This window comes from Patella vulgata, chromosome 5, assembly GCF_932274485.2.
Source record: "Patella vulgata chromosome 5, xgPatVulg1.2, whole genome shotgun sequence".
NCBI classification, from domain to species: domain Eukaryota; kingdom Metazoa; phylum Mollusca; class Gastropoda; family Patellidae; genus Patella; species Patella vulgata.
In genome coordinates this window covers 13,230,004-13,252,896 of record NC_065883.2, presented here as the reverse complement: position 1 = coordinate 13,252,896, position 22,893 = coordinate 13,230,004, and the positions used below count along the sequence as shown (strand labels likewise).

The 22,893-nt window shown below is 34.7% G+C and overlaps 2 protein-coding genes across 4 annotated transcripts; one reads left to right on the top strand and one right to left on the bottom strand.

Moving 5' to 3' along the window:
* Positions 1-502: 502 nt before the first annotated feature.
* LOC126822178 (zinc finger FYVE domain-containing protein 21) lies at positions 503-15,520 on the bottom strand. The gene is made up of 7 exons (XM_050550928.2): positions 15,394-15,520; positions 11,964-12,020; positions 11,519-11,687; positions 9,443-9,524; positions 8,873-8,970; positions 6,687-6,817; positions 503-5,523 (listed from the first exon to the last, which is right to left on the bottom strand). Exons 1-7 carry the CDS (start codon positions 15,511-15,513, stop codon positions 5,464-5,466), a joined length of 717 nt encoding a protein of 238 aa, XP_050406885.1. The 5' UTR covers positions 15,514-15,520; the 3' UTR covers positions 503-5,463.
* Positions 15,521-15,613: 93 nt separating this feature from the next.
* On the top strand, positions 15,614-22,402 carry LOC126822177 (uncharacterized). 3 transcript variants are annotated; one of them, XM_056101337.1, is made up of 3 exons: positions 15,614-15,788; positions 17,327-17,700; positions 18,781-22,402. In XM_056101337.1, exons 2-3 carry the CDS (start codon positions 17,640-17,642, stop codon positions 20,232-20,234), a joined length of 1,515 nt encoding a protein of 504 aa, XP_055957312.1. In that variant the 5' UTR covers positions 15,614-15,788; positions 17,327-17,639; the 3' UTR covers positions 20,235-22,402. The 3 variants fall into 3 exon arrangements, with proteins under 3 accessions (XP_055957312.1, XP_055957311.1, XP_055957313.1); XM_056101336.1 differs by having other exon boundaries at positions 15,614-15,792; XM_056101338.1 differs by lacking the exon at positions 15,614-15,788 and adding an exon at positions 15,820-16,029.
* Positions 22,403-22,893: the final 491 nt, after the last annotated feature.

Below are 22,893 nucleotides of genomic sequence, written 5' to 3'. Positions count from 1 at the left end.
CAAAATTCAGTTTGTTATGCAATGGCGACCTTGCTAGTTGTAGGCGTATTTCAGGGTCCGTGGCAAATTCATATCTGTGTTTGAGAGAGAGGATTCCATCAAACATAGTACACTCTTCTTAGTCAAACTGATGCCATTTTTTATTTTTATTTTATTTTATTTTTTTCGCTCTGTAAAAAAATAAAATGAGGAGCAAGAAATGAGGTTTCTTAACTATGATGCAATGTGATTGGCTATCAGGGGATCTCTAATTTGGTGCAAATGTTATCTAAGATATCATAACAAAGGGAAATAACTCTGGCATTTAAAACAAAAAATCGATGAAAATCAACAGGTTTCTTCATCTCATATTTGACAACTTGTTCTTTTTGGGACTTTATTATTACAGGGAGAGACAGCTGACCACGACATAACCTGGAATTTCGAGTTCCTGGATTTTCGAGTTCGTGATAATAAAATTTAACTATACACTGGCTGTCCACCATAAACTTACAAATTCTGTAGATATATTTAGAGTGAATAAGTTTATTGCAAATAATATATACTAGTAGATATACAATAAATATACATTATATATTGGATACATAGATGATATACATGTATTATTATCCTAAATATACAATTATATATCGGATACATAGATGATATACACATATTCTTACTTATATATGGGCAGAGTTCTTAAAAACAAAACTAAGATCTTTGTAATTTGCATCTAAACAATTAAACAGTACATAATATCTGTGTGCCAGCAATAAAAGGAAATAATATATTTTTTATAATTATTCTTTTTAAACACCAGAGATACTAATACTTTTAGGCTAAATATGTATTTAATAATACTTTTTCTAAATAAAAATATAGTACCATTGATCTAAACTTGAAATCCATTATTCTATAGAATATAGTTACTGTCATGCTTGACTAAAGTAATTGTATTTCATAGAACTGTGTGTCTTGTTTATTTACAGTTAAAGTATATTAGATGTTTTTGAAAAAATTAAACATACTCTGCCATGTACATGACACCATGACTGTAGAATTTATAACTGTGAAATGTTGTACAATCCTCTAAATATAATTATCCTCTAAATGGATACAGGTATTAAAGGTTTATACCTTCAACTAACTAATCAATCTTTTGCGACTGCCAAGGGATACAGACAAATGACCATGTTTAGGCCAAATCAAATAAATCCTTAGTTCTAAGGGGTAAAATTAAATATTGGTTACTTTCCAATAATATTAAGGTTATATGTATATGTATTTTTTTTTTTTAAAAAAAAGAGGAAAAGAAATGGATCCAGTTTCACAAAGCACTTGAAATGTTCCCCCCAAAAAAGAAGGACATTATTTTTACACCAACATTATTTTAAAGGGAAAGATACCCAACATCTAAAAACAGCACTAAAATGGACAGAAATATAATGGAATATATATGAACAACTCTTTTCCAAAAACTCAACAACTACAATTTAAAACTTCTCTTTTTCAATATCATTTTTAATATCACATTTGCGAAACTTGTTAATTTGAGAAGACATAAATTTAATTATAATTTAAATATACCTATAGTCCTGTTAAGATAGGCTTTTGAGGTTTTCAAAAACAATTGTCTGGAAAATAAGGCTTAATGTTTTGCTAAGACTTTATTTAGATCATTTTAAACTAATATAATTTTACAGTGGCTGCGTTGTGGGGAGAATTTTGCCTGAACAGTGGCACCTCCACCGAATCTACTCCACATAATGGAGATATCTTGTTCTGGAAAAGAGGTCCTTGTATAATGAGCAAAATATATGGATGGACACCAGATTTAATATTGTATAAAATATTAGCAGTATATTGGCACTGTTAGAAATAAAATATTACTAAAGAATAGAAGAGTTATCTCCCTCTCTATGATACAACTATTTACACTACATTAACATTGGTTGATAAAACTAAAGTAATAATCATGGCACAGGTTGTGTAAACGAAAAACCCACAAAACAATAAATGAACGCGATCTTTCACCTGTAGCAGTAACTTCTCACACAACACATAAATTTATTGCTTTACAATACCATCTTTAAAAATTGCATTATTCATTTTCAATCATCCTTAAAGATGCATTATGTAAGATTTAGAGAAAGAGCTAGCCGTTCTTGCACTAATAGTTCAAAAATAGACAATGAAAAATGAAAACAATTCAAAATTTCATTCAAATTACTTTATTCTGGGAGTGGTTATGACTGTCTGAGTTTGAAGATGGAGAGGAGATCGTTTGTTATCGTAGCAACGGTACTTGACAACTGAGACCAAGTCTCAATTATCCATTTTATCGTTAAATTTTTAAATCTTGCAGGTGTTCTAATCCATTTAAATCTCAGCCATACTATGGTCCAGAGAGTTGATTATAGGCGGGTCATGTTAATAAATGTCTAAATAATAGTTGATGTAACAATTGAAGCCAAAATGAAGACCTGCAGTAGACAGATTTAGATCTGATATAATGCATCTTTAATATTTTTGTATACAATGTCCACAGAAGATGAGTACCTGAATGATCATGCATTTCAAAACCATGATTTATCTAAATAGAGTTCACAATCACGAATAAGCTCAGGACATTGTAAGGTGAATTCATATCAACATTAAAATAATGTCAAAGAAAGCACAGTGTAGAACAACTTTTGTTTATATAGAATACAAATAGCCATTTTTTATTGTTTCCAAGTTTTATATACAATTTATGAGATAAACTGAAAGTAGCACCCTCCTTTATTTTACATCTTTGGTGAACTAATGTACATGTACAAAAACATAAGTACGAGATACTATATGACCCAGGAATTGAGGATGACGTCATTACGGCCATGTTGGGCGCTGAGCCTTAAACATGTTTGCCATGTACGCGATTTCGCTGGTTACATGGAAACAGGCCCATTAGACTTGCATCAGACCAAATTTTTTTCAAAAAAAATTGCGCAGAGAAATGACACAAAATGTGCAAATGGAAAACAGGCCTTATTAGGCATTATCTGAAGAGCATTACCACAAGTAGAAGATTGCCTAGTTCCTGAGTGACATAGCAAGGAATGTGATATCTTTCACTTCTTCAATTTCCTGGGAAATGTTATGTCAGATATAGATCTGCTACAGTTCTCTTCCATCAGTTTAAGTTTGGGAATGGGAATAGCCTTTAGAAGTTGTAAGGATGGGTGTTGGTGCTATATGACCATTCTCATATAATTCTATTAAGTATATATGTTATGTTTTTCAAACATATGTTAAACTTCTACACATTTCTGTTTCTTTTTCATATATAAATGAACTTATCAACCTATTTATCGCACAAAATGGAATGCTTTCAACTTAAACCACAACCAGTTAAACAAAAGAACTACTATCTACTAAATAGGTTTAGAATTCGCAAATTAACACAGGTTTTCCAAATGATTATGTCAGGTACATAGGTAATTGTCAAGCACTCCGAAAACTTGTATATTATACTTTAATTTCAAGCACTTTTAAATATCTTTTAAAAATAACGGGAAGAATACATTTCTCTATCACCTAACAAAACATGAGTCATATAACAGATCACCTGTTTGGTAAGAAATGATATTCATGAAAACTTTCAAATAGACTTTAATTTTGAACAAATGCATCGTAAATCTACTTTAAAGACTTAAACTTTTGTGTTCGTTTGTTTTCCAATAATCTATACAACCATAACTTAGACAATAACCTAAGTCATTTATAAAAAGCACTAATTTTAAGCTTATTTTTATAAAAATTCAAATCCAATCTATGTTGTGGGAATAAAGTCAGTTTTCCAATCATATCATATAAACAATGGGTAAGTTCATTTTTAAAAAACACCAATGTTCATTTTTTTTTTAAATTTTTAAATCTAACAAATATCTATATGTTTCAGAAAAAAAATCTATGTTACATGTGTTTAGATAAACAGTACCTTAGTATAAATGAAAATCCCTCTATGAATTATTAAATATACGATATTTATAATACAAAAATATACATTTGACTATATACAACTGTTGTGATGAGATGATGATTTTAATATAAAATATGATTTATTACAATGATATATATATATATTATTTACACATAGTATCATCACAGGGCTAAAAATTCAAATATGATGTTTCATCCCGTTTACTTCAAGCTTTTGAAAAATGACACTTTTCTTACAATAAAATACTGTATATTAGATTGCATATTAAGGCTACTAAGACCATATAAATTAATATTCTGGCTCTTCCTGCATTAAATTGATTTGAACGATTATCAAAGAACTAGAACATTTTGAATCAAGCCATTTGAATTTTCTCTGATGCAAATTGACTAACGGAAGAGATTTGTAAGCCAGATATTTTCAAAGGCAGTTAGTGATAAACTGACCAAAATGAGAGCTACAACAAAATTCATTCATCAGATCTATATATTATACATAGAGATCTATATTTACTCTAGCAATCTCGTCAGATCTAATAATTTACCTTTAGATCTATATTTACTCTTAGTAATCGTGTCAGATCTAATTATTACGTTTAGATCTATATTTACTCTAGCAATCTCTAGGAACAATTGGTGTCAGCATGTGAAATGGCCTACTCTAGCCTCTTGCTAATGAGCTTGTGTATCAAGGATGTGGAGCAATGAAATGCTATAGTCAGTTTTGGTAAATATCTCTAATAAGATCAAAGCAGATTGCATAAATATAAAATACAAAATACCTTATGGAATACAAGTGCTTAATTTAATCATGATTCTACTGTTATCAAACAAAACAATTCTTGCTATGTTTCAGCAGTTAGTGATTCTCTTGTGTTATAAAGCTAGAGAGAGTGAGAGAGAGAGAGAAATGGGGTTTAACATCCACTCAACACAAACTAGGTCATTTCGGGACTAATATGGTTAGATTTTATTTCAATAATTTGCTTGCGCCTAGGAGTCTGTAGCAGTGGGAGGAAACCGAAGGACCCGGAGAAAACCCACAAGGTTGGAGGCAGGTGACCCTACTCCTTGTCACGTACAAGTGTGGCTTGTCATTATAAAGCACAGTGTTGAAACGTTGCATCTATTAAAGTCAGTAATTGTATTCCATAATGTTTGTGTTCTATTTAATGTGACCAATTACTCAAATGGCACTTGAATAATTTATATAATAAATTGACCCGCCCCCACCCCCCACAATTCTGATTATCAAAAACTGGTAGCTAAAAGTAAATGTGACCAAATACTAAAATGGCACTTAATCAATTTATATAATAAATTGAACCCTTACTCCCACCCCCACCCCTCAACAATTCTGATTATCAAAAACTGGTACCTAAACTTGCCATGTTCACCAATTTCTTTTTTGTCTCAATGATTTGATAGTCTTTAATTTTTGACACCATGGACTTTTTTTTCTCCAGTGTATATGCAGTCATTTATAATTCAATGATGATATTAGGCAACTGGTGTATTACACGGTTTTCCTGTCCGAGCTTCCATAATCAGTCGAAACGCCTGAAAAAATAAGATATACAACAGTGGTTATTGAGCTCCATCTGTGACTTCACTCTGTCTTTCTAAGGACCCATCCGGGTTAGGTGGCCGAATGGTTTACTGTTGCTTGTTGGATCATAAGGTCTGTCATTGAGTCAAGTAGCGTGGTTTCTAGTCTCCGCTTGTACGTCACAAGGAGCGTGATAAGGAGTAGGGTCCTTCGGTTTCCTCCCACTGCTTAAGACCCCTACGCACAAGAGAATTAATAAAATGATCTAGTTTGTGTCAAGTGGATGTTAAACCCCATTTCCCTCTCTCTATAATATCCATCATCCTAGTATTCCTGTCTACCCAGCTCTAATTGCCTAATTGGGTACAGAAAGCTACCATGGCTCAGTGTATTCCAGTCTACCCAGCTGTAATTGAGTACGAGAGCTACAGTTTCTCAGTGTATTCCAGTCTACCCATCTATAATTGAGTACGAGAGCTACAGTTTCTCAGTGTATTCCAGTCTACCCAGCTGTAATTGAGTACGAGAGCTACAGTTTCTCAGTGTATTCCAGTCTACCCAGCTGTAATTGAGTACAAGAGCTACAGTTTCTCAGTGTATTCCAGTCTACCCAGCTATAATTGGATACAGGGAGCTATGGTGGCTCAGTGTATAAAATATTGATTCACCAGCCAGAATTTTTCTGCGTGTTTCCCCCTTGTCAACAGTGCAGAACTGCAGTCAGGTCTAAATATGAAGACCACCTGCAGATTTGGTCAAGGTCTAAGATGTAAATTGGGTTAGGATATGTGATTGTTGACGAGATATGGGTTAACACATGACACAATTATATGGAATACAAGTTACTTATTTCTGGCATGTTTCAACGAGGGCTCTCTCGTCTTTATCAAGCAAAGGATTAGGTGCTAGGTCTACGTCTGGGGTCACAGTTAGTGCTAGAACTGCTTACATTTCGTGCCCTTGGCAAAATCTGCAGGTGGCCTTAATATTTAGACCTGACCTCACGGACCTGGCAAGGAAAACCGTCTAGTCGTTCAGAATGAAAAAGTGAGGTCACATGTACACACTGACGTGCAGATAACAGAACCCTAGACATTTGGACAGCCAGCAGTCAGACAAACCTATTCTAATAGTCCCCTGTTTTCTCAGAAAAACCAAGAGTAACTGCCCTTACCTTCAACATGGCTGCAATCCACATCTTCCCGGATTTTGAGCTTTCATCTTTTTTAATCTCCATCTTCAGAATTTGGTAATCACCAAAACTGTCTTTATGTCTGATGGCTACACCAGTTCCCACTTTAAAACCTGAAATACACAAAATATACCATGTAAAGTAACTACAATATACACAAAACATACAAAGTCAAACAACTACAGATCTTAAAATACACAAAACATATCGAGTCAAACAACTACTAACACTAAAATACACAAGACATATCGAGTCAAACAACTACAGATCTTAAAATACACAAAACATATCGAGTCAAACAACTACAGATCTTAAAATACACAAAACATATTGAGTCAAACAACTACTGACTGTAAAATACACAAAACATATTGAGTCAAACAACTACTGGCTGTTTAGTTGTTTGACTTGTGTATGTTTTGTGTATTTTACAAAGCACACCATGTTAAACAACCACAGACAGAGAGTAAAATACACAAAACAGACAATATTATAACACATGACACAATTATATGGAATACAAGTTACTTGAAGGATTTGTTTCTGGCGATGTGTCGACGAGGGTTCTTATACGACTAAAGATCAAAATTCCCAAAACATACAGTGTAAAACAACCACACAAAACAAAACATCCACAGACACAAAAAACTTAAGATGTTTAACAACTCTACCAAACTCCCAACTACTAACTACCACTGACAGAGGGCTTGTAAAATACTCAAAACAAAAGAAGATAACGGTAAATGACTTTACAAAACTTAAGACGACCAACTATCACAGACAAATAATAAAATATACCATACATAAGACATTAAATGGCCACAGACAGGTTGTAAAATATTCATTATCCTTCACATATTTTGCTGCCAAATGTTGACCATAAAGAATTTTAGTAACTAAAAATGTTTGGTGGAAATGGAATGAAATGGGGTTTAAAGTCCTATTTTTCTGCACTGACTGGGCTAATAAAAATGGGCATGAGGGAAATTTTGCATATGCATCGATGCTACAGACAACACTTATTTTGAATTCCAACTGCCATGAGTTCTTTATTGTGCAATGGTTGAATGAGTTTTACTGAACGACAATCATATGTTATATAATATCATCAACTAAAATACAGGACTTGTTTTTTTATAAAACATGGAAGTGTTTTATGACTTATTTGAGTTATAATTTTTAGTTAGAATTCTTATTTACCTTGAACATCTGAGTGCAAGTAAAATACAACATAAATTGTAATCAGCACAAATCCATATATTTTATGTATAATTGTAACATATTGTTTAATAAGAAAGATAAGACTATTAATTATTTGATTTTCTTGTCCTGTTTTTGTATACCACCCGTTATTGAGGAACTTATAAACACTGCAAAATTTGTTTAACAGAGTTTGGATCCCGTCAAATCTAGGTCATTAGACCATATAAAGATAGGTTGCCAGGCAACAAAACATACGCCCACAGTAGCTAAATAGTCCGGGTAGTCAACAACAAGGTCAATCGGATATTAACTTTGGCCTCTAGAGCGTCCACAAGATTTTTCAAAGTCATCAAGGGCCATAACTCTGGCAGTAATTATCGGAAATCGCTGAAAATCAATAGGATTCTTCGTCTCATGACCTTAAACACTGTGTATAAATTTAAAGTCAATCGGATATTAACTTTGGCTTCTAGAGCGTCCACAAGATTTTTTGAAGTGATCACGGGCCATAACTCTGGCAGTAATTATCGGAAATCGCTGAAAATCAATAGGCTTCTTCGTCTCAAGACCTTAAACACTGTGTATAAATTTTAGGTCAATCGGATATTAACTTTGGCCTTTAGAGCGTCCACAAGCAATTGTGGACGCCGGACCGACGGATGGACGGGGGCGACGACAATATACGACCACATTTCAATGTGGGCGTATAAAAAGGATTTCATTAGGCCATATAAAAAGATGTCATTAAGCCATATAAAAAGATGTCATTAAGCCATATTAAGCCATATAAAAAGATGTCATTAAGCCATATAAAAAGAATATTCTGTTTGAGACTAACAAGTCTATCTCTGTATCAAGACCCCTAAGAATTAAAAATTAAATAGGTTTGGCCTAAATAATGAATTAAAAGGCAATTAATTACAAGTCAGGGATGTGGACAGGCAAACTGAAACATGTAAACATACCTTGCTGGTTAGTTTCTGAAGCTATGACCTTCACTGTGTCAATCTCATCTAGACCTATAGAATCCATTTTAGAATGTTCTCCTTCAAATACTAAATATCTAAAATGAAACACAAAGGTTACAATAAAAATTGTCATGGCATTTTTCATATGGTTTCACTCATCAGATGAAAATAAATATACACCTGGACCATTATAAACTATTGTAACTACTGGTATGGAGAGAGAGAGAGATGGGGTTTAATGTCTACTCAACACAAACTAGGTCATTTCGTGACTAACACATGATTCAATTTTATTTCAATAATTCGCTTGCGCGTAGGGGTCTTTAGCAATAGGAGAAAACCGGAGGACCCGGAAAAAACCCACAAGGTTGGACAGAGGACCCTACTCCTTGTCACATACAAGCAGAGAATCGAAACCATGCCAGTTGACTCAATGACAGACCTAATGATACAACACACTAACCATTCCGACATCCAACCCTCTGCACGATACGTGCGCCGTCATCATTAGTCTGGATGAGCAGAAGCATAAAACGTTAAACCTCATTTGATTTTATTATTTCCTACCTTTGATCAGAAGCCAGTTTACAAGTGTAGGATGTACTAATTTCATTGTCATCATCTCCCTCAGCTATCATAAACTCACCACCTACAAAACATCATCAATAATATAGACAATTCAAATTAACATTATAAAGGATGTCATCATCTCCTTCAGCTATTATCAATTTAACACTAATTAATAATATAGACAAGTCGAATTAAAATTATAACGGATGTGATCATCTCCTTCAGCTATCATCAATTTAATACTAATTAATAATTTAGACAAGTCAAATTAAAATTAAAACAGATGTGATCATCTCCTTCAGCTATCATCAATTTAACACTAATTAATAATATAGACAAGTCAAATTAAAATTAAAACAGATGTGATCATCTCCTTCAGCTATCATCAATTTAACACTAATTAATAATATAGACCAGTCAAATTAAAATTAAAACGGATGTGATCATCTCCTTCAGCTATCATCAATTTAACACTTATTAATAATATAGACCAGTCAAATTAAAATTAAAACAGATGTGATCATCTCCTTCAGCTATCATCAATTTAACACTAATTAATAATATAGACAAGTCAAATTAAAATTATAACGGATGTGATCATCTCCTTCAGCTATCATCAATTTAATACTAATTAATAATTTAGACAAGTCAAATTAAAATTATAAAGGATGTCATCATCTTCTTCAGCTATCATCAATTTAACACTAATTAATAATATAGACCAGTCAAATTAAAATTAAAACGGATGTGATCATCTCCTTCAGCTATCATCAATTTAACACTTATTAATAATATAGACCAGTCAAATTAAAATTAAAACAGATGTGATCATCTCCTTCAGCTATCATCAATTTAACACTAATTAATAATATAGACCAGTCAAATTAAAATTATAACGAATGTAATCATCTCCTTCACCTATCATAAACTCACCACAATTTAACACTAATTAATAATATAGACAAGCAATCTGAATAAAATACAGATCTATATTTCGTTTTGTTTTTTTATACTTTTGATGGCCTCTACTACATGAAGATCTGACCAGTTGTAATAAAAGGTCGCGTCAGAGGTCGTACAAACGGCTTTTAACGTCAGACATTGATTAATCAATCAGCGTTGACAACTTGACGTTGACATTTCTAGTGGTTTACCCACAGTTCCGTGTATCGCATGCCAAGAAGTCGCCGTAACAGATGGTTTCATTAGATAATTCCTCACGCCATCTAAAATGCAGGCTATATAACAACTCTTCCAGATTCTAGTGTAGTAAAGACAAATAAAACGAAATTTTGAACTATAAAAACGAAACGAAATAGGATCTGTGTTTTAATCAGATTGTATAGACAAGTCAAATAAAAATTATAAAGGATGTCAACAAATGGTGTTTAGAAGTTGGTAATAAATCAAAATTTCTGATTAATAAAGTAGATGACTCAGATCGTAGATTGCTTTATTGGCTTCCTGTGAGTTTAACAAAGAAGTGAGACACCTTTTATCAGATAAATGACATTGTAATGTTACTAACTACAATAATTAGTCCACTATCTAATTAATCACCACACATTTGCCAATCTGATTAAAACACAGATCCTACTTTGTTTTGTTTTTTATAGTTCAAAATTTGGTTTTACTTGTCTTTACTACACTAGGATCTGGAAGAGATGTTAAAACTGACATGTTCTGAATGACGTGAGGGATTAGTCAATGAAATGGTCTGTTAAGGCAAGCTTTTGGCGTAAGGTGCATGGAACTGTGGATAATCCACTAGAAACATCAATGCTGATTGGTTAATCAAATGTCTGATGTCATAGGGTCAAAAACTGCTCATATGACCTCTGACGTGACCTCCCAGTACAACTGGTCAGACATTCATGCAGTGTAGGCCATCGAAAGTATAAAAAAAGGAAACGAAATGTAGATCTGTATTTTAATCAGAATGCACATTTGCAAAGGTAATTACTCTTTACGGAAAGAAAGTGCAAGAGGCCACCCAATACCATTGCTTTTTCACAATATTTTACTGCAATTTAAGACTATTGGAAGTGTATCACATCGAAAATGTCAACTTACCACTCAACAACAATTTTACATGTTTGTCAAAAAACTCATTTTCTTTTTTAGTGATTTCTGCACATTTATTACACTGACGAACCGGGTCAACGAAACTCATTCTTGGCAGAGGGAGTTTGTTGTCACAGCAGCTGTTACAGAAACAGTTGCCACAACGACGACAGTGATGCTGAAAAAAACAAATTTGAAACATTAACTAATACACAAGACAGACTGCCAATAAAATTTGCCTTAATTTTACAGACATACGCGAGAGTTAACAAATATACAGGATATCACTATAGCACTTTTCACTATAATGTCGGTAGAAGGTATGAAAAGTAACATTGGTGTGCCAATAAGTCAAAAAAAAAATATAATTTTGAATATTATCTTCAGGTTTGTCATAGTTTGGAAGTAGCAGAACACCATCTGGAATAAACATCAAAAGCTGGAAAAAACTTACCCGTCTTCTTATAAAGTCAAATTTAGATTGACATGATCTCTGCATACAATATCCACACTGAAATATACATTTAAATGGTTAACAGAGCTCAAAATTAAAGGAAGGAATAAAAAGAATGTGGTTTCAATGGGGTTTCTGGGAGCAGGACAACTGCCGGCAAGACAACTACCGGTGGACAACTGCCGGCGAGGTCCTCCTGCACTTACTAATATTAGTGAGTGCTAATTAACTGAATCTGTATGATAATAATAAAGAATATTTAATTATTAAGTATTGGTTATGTTTAACAAAAAGGACATAAATACAGAACCAGCGGCTGCCAGGCAGGATACGCCCACATTTTCGAGAGATGGATAGAAAACAAGCTAAAACGAAAGTGATTTTTCCTACAATCAAGGGCCATAATTCAGGAAATTACAATTCGATATGAATTACAATTCAAGTTTCAACAAAATCGGATAACCAGCGGCTGCCAGGCAGGATACGCCCACATTTTCGAGAGATGGATAGAGAACAAGCTAAAAAGAAAGCGATTTTTCGTACAATCAGGGGCCATAATTCAGGAAGTTACGGTCCGATATGTGCGAATATCGAAAGGAACCGAGATCTTTGGGTTATAAACTTACATTTCAAGTTTCAAAAAAATCGGATAAAAATTGTGACCTCTATAGGGTCCACAACCTTGATATACCATATTTTTACGCTATTTGAGAACAAACGGCGGCCATTTTGTCTGTCAATTTTGGGCCGATTTTCATGAAATTCGAACTCATTCATCCTTAGGGTGTAACGGTGATATAATAATGCGGTTTTTTAAATCGGATAAAAATTATGACCTCTATAGGGTCCACAAGCTAAAAACACGATTTTTCTTACAATCAGGGGCCATAATTCAGGAAGTTACGGTCCGATATGGGCGAATATCGAAAGGAACCCAGATCTTTGGGTTATAAACTTATATTTCAAGTTTCAACAAAAACGGATAAAAATTGTGACCTCTAAAGGGTCCACAACCTTGATATACCATATTTTTAGCTATTTGAGAACGAACGGCGGCCATTTTGTCTGTCAATTTTGGGCCAATTTTCATGAAATTCGAACTCATTCGTCCTTAGGGTGTAACGGTGATATAATAATACGTTTTTTTTAAATCGGATAAAAATTATGACCTCTATAGGATCCACAAGCTAAAAACGCGATTTTTCGTACAATCAGGGGCCATAATTCAGGAAGTTAAGGTCCGATATGTGCGAATATCGAAAGGAACCGAGATCTTTGGGTTATAAACTTACATTTCAAGTTTCAACAAAATCGCATGAAAATTGTGACCTCTATAGGGTCCACAACCTTGATATCCCATATTTTTACGCTATTTGAGAACGAACGGCGGCCATTCTGTCTGTCAATTTTGGGCCGATTTTCATGAAATTCGAACTCATACATCCTTAGGGTGTAACGGTGATATAATAATACGTTTTTTTAAATCGGATAAAAATTATGACCTCTATAGGATCCACAAGCTAAAAACGCGATTTTTCGTACAATCAGGGGCCATAATTCAGGAAGTTACAGTCCGATATGCGTGAATATCGAAAGGAACCAAGATCTTTGGGTTATAAACTTACATTTCAAGTTTTAACAAAATCGGATAAAAATTGTGACCTCTATAAGGTCCACAACCTTGATATACCATATTTTTACGCTATTTGAGAACAAACGGCGGCCATTTTGTCTGTCAATTTTGGGCCGATTTTCATGAAATTCAAACTCATTCATCCTTAGGGTGTAACGGTGATATAATAATACGTTTTTTTAAATCGGATAAAAATTATTACCTCTATAGGGTCCACAAGCTAAAAACACGATTTTTCGTACAATCAGGAGTCATAATTCAGGAAGTTACGGTCCAATATGCGCGAAAATCGAAAGGAACTGAGATCTTTGGGTTATAAACTTACATTTCAAGTTTCAACAAAATCGGATAAAAATTGTGACCTCTATAGGGTCCACAACCTTGATATACCATATTTTTACGCTATTTGAGAACGAACGGCGGCCATTTTGTCTGTCAATTTAGGGCCGATTTTCACGAAATTCGAACTCGGCCATCCTTAGGGTGTAACGGTGATATAATAAAACGTTTTTTTAAATCAGATAAAAATTATGACCTCTATAGGGTCCACAAGCTAAAAACGTGATTTTTTGTACAACTTGGGTGTCCATAATTCAGGAAGTTACGGTCCGATATGCCCGAATATCGAAAGGAACCGAGATCTTTGGGTTATCAACTTACATTTCAAGTTTCAACAAAATCGGATAAAAATTGTGACATCTAGTGTCCACAAGCTAAAAACGTGATTTTTATGCGACGGCATAATACGTCCACATGAAAATGTGGGCGTATAAAAACAAATGATATCATCGGCACTGCAGTTGTCCCGCCGGCAGTTGTCCTCACCGGCAATTGTCCAACCGGCAGTTGTCCTAGACACTGCACTGATTGATTGATTGAACACTATTAACCAGTAGGTCATTTTGAGAGTGACAGACGTGCTATATCTTTACAGTCTGAACCCGCAAGAACGGTTCAGTTGGCAATAGAAAGAAAACTGAAAAGCCCAGAGAAAACACATCAAGGCTTGTCATGAGCAAATTTATGACTTTCATATAGATGATGATTTCATAGATCTACAGCACACAGAAGGCACATGGTCACCCAATCTCCCTTTCACCTCTTTAAGATATACAAGAATTCTGCCCATATAGATGTGTTTCCATCTACACTAAATCAAATTCCAACCATCAAGGGATTTTTTACATTAATTATGCAATTTTATATTTTTTTAACAACTAGACACACTTTTTTTTTTAGTCAACTCAAGAGATGTTACATCTGACAAACTGAATTAGAATATGTAAAATCCATCATGATTCATTAATCTTGCCATAAGATGTTGTTATATTAACTTATATGTATACGCACCAATAAATATTTCTCAATTTGAAGTTTAAAACTTTAAGATTTTGAGAAGAAAATTTTGAACATCTATCAATGGCATAAAAGCTAAAATCCAAAGCAAGATGAAGTTTAACCACCACTGTATAATACCTATTACCATTCTCAATTTTGTTCAACAACAAATAGGCTACACATCTGTCTCCAACCTAGTGAGTTTTGAGGGTTGTAAAGACGTTCAGAAGAACTCTAAACACTATGTTACTACGACGGACAAGGTGAGAGTAATTAAACAGGGCACATTTAATGAGACAACTGCCAGGCTAAGTAAACCATCTGTCAAAGTACGATCAGCTGTCAGAAAATATAAATGTGACAACTTGAATTAAAAAAGTAGAACAAGTGGGCAGTGACATATTTTTTCATCATTTAAATATTTTAGCAAGTCTGCAAAAGTAAAGACAATCATCTCACGTCATTATCTGGTACCCATTCTGGCTCTGGCAACGTAAAAGAGTTGGTTTTATTGTCAGTCATGGACACCATCCGCAATCCACTTCTGGATCTCACTAATTTCTTGTCTGTGGTCGCCATGTTTGGAATAGCCCACTTTACTCCGTTATCCAGTCTTTCGTGGTATATGCCATTTTCTGTTTATTGATAACCGAGTATCTCTATTATGAAGTAACTTCCGGTGTATTGTTTGGAAACTGTCCAAAACACAACAATTCTTTTGGGGACGATTTTACACTTACTGACTTAGAATCTGTTTGATTTTATTAAGAAAAAATATCATTAATTTCATAACGAAAACACCCACCAAATCCAAAGCTCAGCCACGGGTTGATTAAGGCCCAAGTCGTGTTATCGTTAGTAAGCTTTTTCTTGGACATAATTAATATTAGCTATTTGTTTACATTTTTTTTTCATTTATGATTTGGCTAAAAATGCATTATTCATGTATCATCTAGATAAGATCTAAATGATCTAGCCAATAGCTTGATACCTCTTCACCTATAGACGATATCTAACCAGTTTTAAGCATAGGGCTACACCATTGCGGTACCATATAAATATAGTTACGAGAACGTCCCTGAAAATGATCATGCGGTAGGTCTACCGGTACCTTACTTACTCCCTAGTTCAGCTCTGAACGTAGGTCTCATTACACTCGACCTGCTGGTTCAGGAACTGTTCTATTGAATCCTTGTCGAAAATCAAATGGCTACCCAGTCAATTTTACTGGGCAACTTTTTACTGCTAAACGGTCGCGTGTCAGTCCCTGTGAACGCCTGAACAATATTAATAAACATCTTAGTGAGAAAATAAGACCTCGCTTACCTCGCTAGAACCAGTATGAGCGACACAACATGCTGTTAAAAAATATGTCTGTCTTCAAACCGGCTTGGCGGACTTCATTGAAAGGGTAACGCACAAATTTACGAACTCGGCTATATAAGGCCATATAAGATGAAACGAAATTTAGGTAAGTCTGGGGGAAAAAATTGGGATTTTTGAAAAAAATTGATTGTAAATTATTATAATTTGGCTCGTCAGGGCTAGTCAAAGCAATAATTGAATGAGAATTCTCAACTTTTCAAAGATTTCAATTTGCCCAGTAAAATTGACTGGGTAGCGATTAGATTTTCGACAAGGATTCAATAGGACGGTTCCTGAACGTACAGGTCGAGTGTAATGAGACCTATGTTCAGAGCTGAACTACTTACTCCCATGATATATTTATGGTACTCCTTGAGTGAAATCAGCAGGACGATTTGCCCAATACTAGCCAATAGGACAGTTCCAGAACGTACAGGTCGAGTGTAATGAGACCTACGTTCAGAGCTGAACTACTTACTCCCATGATATGTTTATGGTACTCCTTGAGTGAAATCAGCAGGACGATTTGCCCAATACTAGCCAATAGGCCTACTACCTAATACTAAAATTATTTAATATATTAATGGAACTAAACCTCTTAGATTTGGGTAAAAATAAAATAAGAATTAGGCTGATCTGAGTTGATTTGATTAGGGCAATCTACACAATTAACTTTCAATAGCCTATTGCCAAATTAAAGTTCAGTGTATAATATATGTGTCTTGGTAGTATACACGGGTAGTCAGCAGAGGGAAGCCACATTGGCTCGGTAAGTAAGTCACTGGCTCACTAACCAGGAGGTCCCGGGATCAATCCCTGTGTTGACCGAAAAAGCTCTTCTGGTGTTGAGCGTGCATGTAAAAGAACCCTTGGCGGTTGGAATTTGATGAAAAGTATGGGGAAGCACTAGCCCCCTGCCCCTCCCCAGTGTAGTCATGGATCCCAACTATTATTATTGTGTTATAGTGAAATCTTTGTTTACATGTATCTGTTTTTATAAAATTCATATCACTGTTTTATTTTTCAGGGACAGAAAAGAATAAGGATGTGAGTAATTACCAGAGCGTAAAAGCTGCGGTGAAATGTTTCCTAGAGCTGTCAGTATTACCAGGGCGTGAAATGTTTTCTAGAGCTGTCAGTATTACCAGAGACTGAGATCTACTGTGAAATATTTTCTAGAGGTGTTAGTATTACCAGAGCCTGAGATCTACTGTGAAATATTTTCTAGAGGTGTTAGTATTACCAGAGCCTGAGATCTACTGTGAAATGTTTTCTAGAGCTGTCAGTATTACCAGAGTGTGAAATGTTTTCTAGAGCTGTCAGTATTACCAGAGTCTGAAATGTTTTCTAGAGCTGTCAGTATTTATATACTAATTGTAATTAGTATTGTTACAAGTCAAGGTAATTACAATGTGGAGTGAAGCCACGGTGGCATAGTGCATTTATAAGGCACTGGCTCACTAATCAGGGGATGTCCTGGTGTTGGCCTTGGAAGGTCTTAAAGTTTTTCCGTGTCAGTGGTGCAGGAATAAGGGGCTGACAAGGAACAGCATCAAGTACACATGAACGTGAAATGAAATGAAATGGGGTTTAACGTCCTACTGTTCTGCTCCTAACTGGGCTAATGAGGGAAATTTTGCCCGGACATCGGCACTACGGCCTACTCTTATATCGAATTCCAACTGTCAAGGGATCTTTTACGTGTATTCCAATGTATACACAGGACCTCGGTTTTTCGTACCATCCGAACGACCAGACAGCTGTTCTTGTCAGGCCCTCCGTCCTGCATCACTGACAAGGGGGAACCACGCCGGAAAATCTGGATGAACTTTCTCAGCCAATGCAGGGATCGAACACCCAACCTCCAGGCTAGCGAACCAGCGTCTTACCCACTTAGCCATTGTGATCCCCACACATGAACGTAAGAGAATCCTTTGCACTTGGTATTTAAAGAAGAGTAGGTGGAACCACTGCTGTCCATGAAAAATTTCCCTCATCATAGCACACTGCGTGACATATGACAGTCTTCATTAGCCTCCTGTTGGAAGCAGAAAAGAATAGGCTGTAATTCCGCTCTCCAGGAAAAATTTCTCTCATAGCAAATTGCAAGGCATATGCCTGTCTTCATAAGCTTAGTTCATGCAATAAAGTAGACGTTAAACTCTATTTCATTTCACCTTTGATGTGCAGCAAATGAAATGAAATGAAATGGGGTTTAACGTCCTACTGTTTTGCTCTTAAACTGGGCTAAAATTCCAACTGCAAGGGATCTTTTACGTGCATGCCAATTTGTACACGGGACCTCGGTTTTTCGTCCCATCTGAACGACTAGACAGCTGATGATCCTCGTCGTCGGTGAAAGCGCTAGCTCAGATGAAATTAGTTTTTTCTTTCTAAAAACCTCACTTTTATATATATAAATGTTTTGTGATTGAAACATTTCTCGTAGTTCCGACATTAAATATTTTATTTTATTTGTAGAATTGACGTGGTTAAATGGAAAAGACACTGCTGATCAGTCATCAGATATATGGGGTCCTGGTGGAAGGAGTGGAAGCCTAAGCTGGAAAGATGCAAATGGCTATGTATGGTTGTTCGGGGGTAAAGGTTTTTCAGATCTGAATAATGGTAAACCTATTTTATTGAATGATCTTTGGCGATACCACATCTTCACCAATACCTGGAGTCTGGTTCATCCAGGCAGTGTTGCTAGTATGGGTACTTCTTCTCATTCGAAGTCTCCATCACCCAGGTATTTAGGAGCCGGATGTGGTGTGACCAATCTCACCTTTATAATTTACGGTGGTCTAGGAGAAAATGACGAAGCTCTGGAGGATACTTGGGTTTATTACATCAAGAGACGAACTTGGTTATTATTAAAAGGATCTGTTGACGTCGACACAGACTCTGACGATAACCATAGCAACATCACATCTATAAACACTTCAAGCAATTCAACATCAGTTTTAAATTCCTCATACACAGATCCTCCAGAATCATTTAATGTGTACATTTCTCCCGGTTTCCGTGGCAACATGGCATCCTGGTGTTTGTATGATAGTATGCTCGTATTCAGTGGACGGAACAATAACAAAACCCTGCTCAATGACATGTGGAAAATGTCCTTCAGGAATTTACAATGGGAAGAGATAGTTGTTAAGAACGGTACAGTGGCCCCGCGTACTGGAGCGACAACTTGGGTTGATAGGAAACAGGTCTTGTATATGTTCGGTGGGAATATTGTTTTAAATTCGAAGCAAATACATTCTACTGTGGGTTACATGTCTGATTTATGGATGTTTAACGAAACAGAACAAACATGGCAACTATTATCGGGAAGCGCGAAACCGCAGACACCGGGACAATACGGTCGGTTGTATGGTGTTGAATACGGCAATAAACCGGGTAGTCGACAAGGTGCATCCCCGTTCCTTGATTCTTCCAATAATCTTTGGTTGTTTGGAGGAGATGGGTTGGATACAGAAGTGTATGGTAAATCCGAACTTCTGTCTGATTTCTGGAGGTTCAACACAAAGCATGTGCAATGGTCTTGGATGGGAGGAAGTAAAGTAGGTGAAGCTGAAGTGAAATTTTCCAGTAAAGGGGAGATAAGCAGTGAAGCACTAATTGGTGGGAGATGTGATGCTACTGTTTGGCTTTATTCTGGGAATAAGTTTTATATATTTGGTGGTTTGGGACATGATAGCCACAAACAAGATGGTTATTTAAATGACCTGTGGCTAGTAGATGTTACGCATCTTGTGTATCAGTCTGTCAAAGTAAAAATAGGGACAGTTATTCTTTTTATACTAATGGCGATATCATTAGTGATGATTCTAGCCGTTATCTCTCTTTATGCTAGAGATAGAAAGAATACATTCAGTAGACTGAATTCAAATATAAAGTACTCTCACTTAGCTACAAATGGAGATTAAAAATGGATGTTTATGTCAAAAATCTTCCATGCATGGCAGAGTCATAGAGACTTTAATATTGTATAATTTCTAAACTACTTAAACAACTAAATATTAATTAAATTAGTTTATTGTGATCATATCAATGTTAATATTCAAGTTGAGTCATGATTTGAAGGTGATTTGTGGGGGAGGGGGGGAGTTAGTTGGTCGAGTGGTCACTTTAGATTATAAGGATGGTTTTGATCCCAAACTTGTACGTGACAAGGAGTAGGGTCAATTGTGCAGTCTCAGTGATTTTCTCTTAGTCCGTTGGTTTCCTACCACTACTAAAGACCCCTACGCACATGCAAATTAGTAAAATTGAACCATATGTTAGTTTGTGTTGATTGGAAGTTCAACTCCATTTCTCTCTCTCTTGAAAGTAATTTATATGAGAGAAGAATCAAATTGTGATATTCATTATCTGTCATTATTACAGGACTAATGATTATGCTAACTGGATTACTGCTGACTATGCAATCTTTATTTATCACAATAACTTCTATTTTGTTGGATGGCAACACTGATTACAAAGGCAAATAGATAGTATGCAATTTTTTATATACTATTTGTCTTTACTTTTTAGTAAAGTATCCAAACCCAATTATGCATTTTCAGACAAATTTATGTACATCATTTTTCAAGGCTCAATCCATGCTAAAATGCACTCAGATTATTTATTTAACATTCAATTAAAGATACATTATGGGAGGTAAGATAAAGAGATGTCAGTTCTCGCTATAATAGTTAAAAACTAGATACTGTAACGGGAATTTGCTGAAAATTTCAGGCAAATTGATCCACTATGAACCAAGATTTTAGCAATTTAATTATGAATGGTAGTTGAAAAGCAAATCAGAACCTAATCCAATAAACATCGCAGGCTAGCAATGCCATCAAGAGTTGATTAATGTCTAATGAATAATTAAGAAAACATTTCAGGCCTAAAGAAAGAGCTGCAATTGGCAGATTTAGCTCTTGCATAATGTATGTTTAAGAAATAAAAACCAAATTATCAACAGTTGATAATCTTCTGGCTTTGATGTATTCAGATTAAACAGACATATCAAGAGATTTTAACCAAAACCACTTGTTTATTTCATCTGCAGTGGATACAGAATGTTGCCAAATTTCCAATTCACTATATCTTTGTAAATACTTTATAGAATTTAACCGTTTTTGGACCGATAATTTTTATTAGAGATTGTAGTTGATGATCATTAGTATAATATAATAGATTGACTGTAGTTATGTGTTATTACAGTGTATATGTTATTGTTTGTTGTAATAGGATAATGATTATCTGATATTATCTGTTATAACACTGATAGGATAATGATAGCTATGTGTTATTACAAGGATAATGATAGCTATGTGTTATTACAGTGTATCTGTTATTGTTTGTTGTAATAGTAATAGAAAGATGATATCTATGTGTTATTACTGTGTTGATATTGTTTGTTGTAATAGTAATAGGATAATGATAGCTATGTGTTGTTACAGTGTATTTGATATTGTCTGTAATAATAGTAATAGAATGATGATATCTATGTGTTATTATAGTGTATTTGATATTGTCTGTTATAATATTGCAATACACACTGAAATATAAGCATAAATCAAAATAGTATTTATTAGTGAAAGACTAAAAGAGATAGTACTTATTAGATAAAGCATAAAACAGATAGTGTTTATTAGTAAGATTCCCTGGTTGTATGTGACAAAGAGTAGGGTTGCCTGTCCAACCTTGTGGGTTTTCTCCGCATCCTCTAGTGACCTCCCACTGCTAAAGACCCCGAAGCGCAAGTGAATTATTGAAATAAAATTGAACCATATGTTAGTCCCAAAATGACCTTAGTTCTTATTTGTAAAAGCATAAATCAGAAATTATTTATGAGTAAAAGCATAAATTACAAGATGAAAATCATTTTTTAAGGTCAGTAATATAATATCAAATCACTTTGGTTTTGTTATTTTCAATTTGCCAAGGAATCTGGATTTTGAAATACAACATTTTAGAAAAAATCTTTACAATTATATATCTATAGATGTGTTATTTTTTATTATTTAATGTTAAATCAATGATGTATAATGATTTTTTTGTTATTTTGTTTATGTACCAAGTACAGTTTAATAAAAGCTTTTCATAGAAAATATTAAAAGATAAGTTGTGTCTATGCCTAACCCCTATTTTAATCTATAGAAATATCGCCATAGAAACTAGTATTTCCCAGCAAATCCACCCCTGCTTGAACTGTTTTTAGGCAAATGATATTGAATTACTAGAAGATGTAACCAGGGGTGTTGTGGTGGGTAGGTCAGGCTCTGATGTCTAGACTATGTTCTGTGTCTACTTGAATGGTGGCCAGTGTGTTTGTTTTATCACTTAAAGAGACATTATGTAAGATTTAGGTAAAGAGCTAGCCATTCTTGCTATAATAGTTCGAAAATAGATAATGTAAAATGAATAATTTGAAAATTTCATTCAAATTACTCTATTGCCAGGTTTGACAAGACGTGTGCAATAATTTCAACCACCAAGGGAATAACATGTTGTTTTTGTTTACAAATATATACCTCAGAATCTACCAAATATCCCTTCTTCAGAAATTGTTCTAGAGGTGCCCCCCCCCCCACA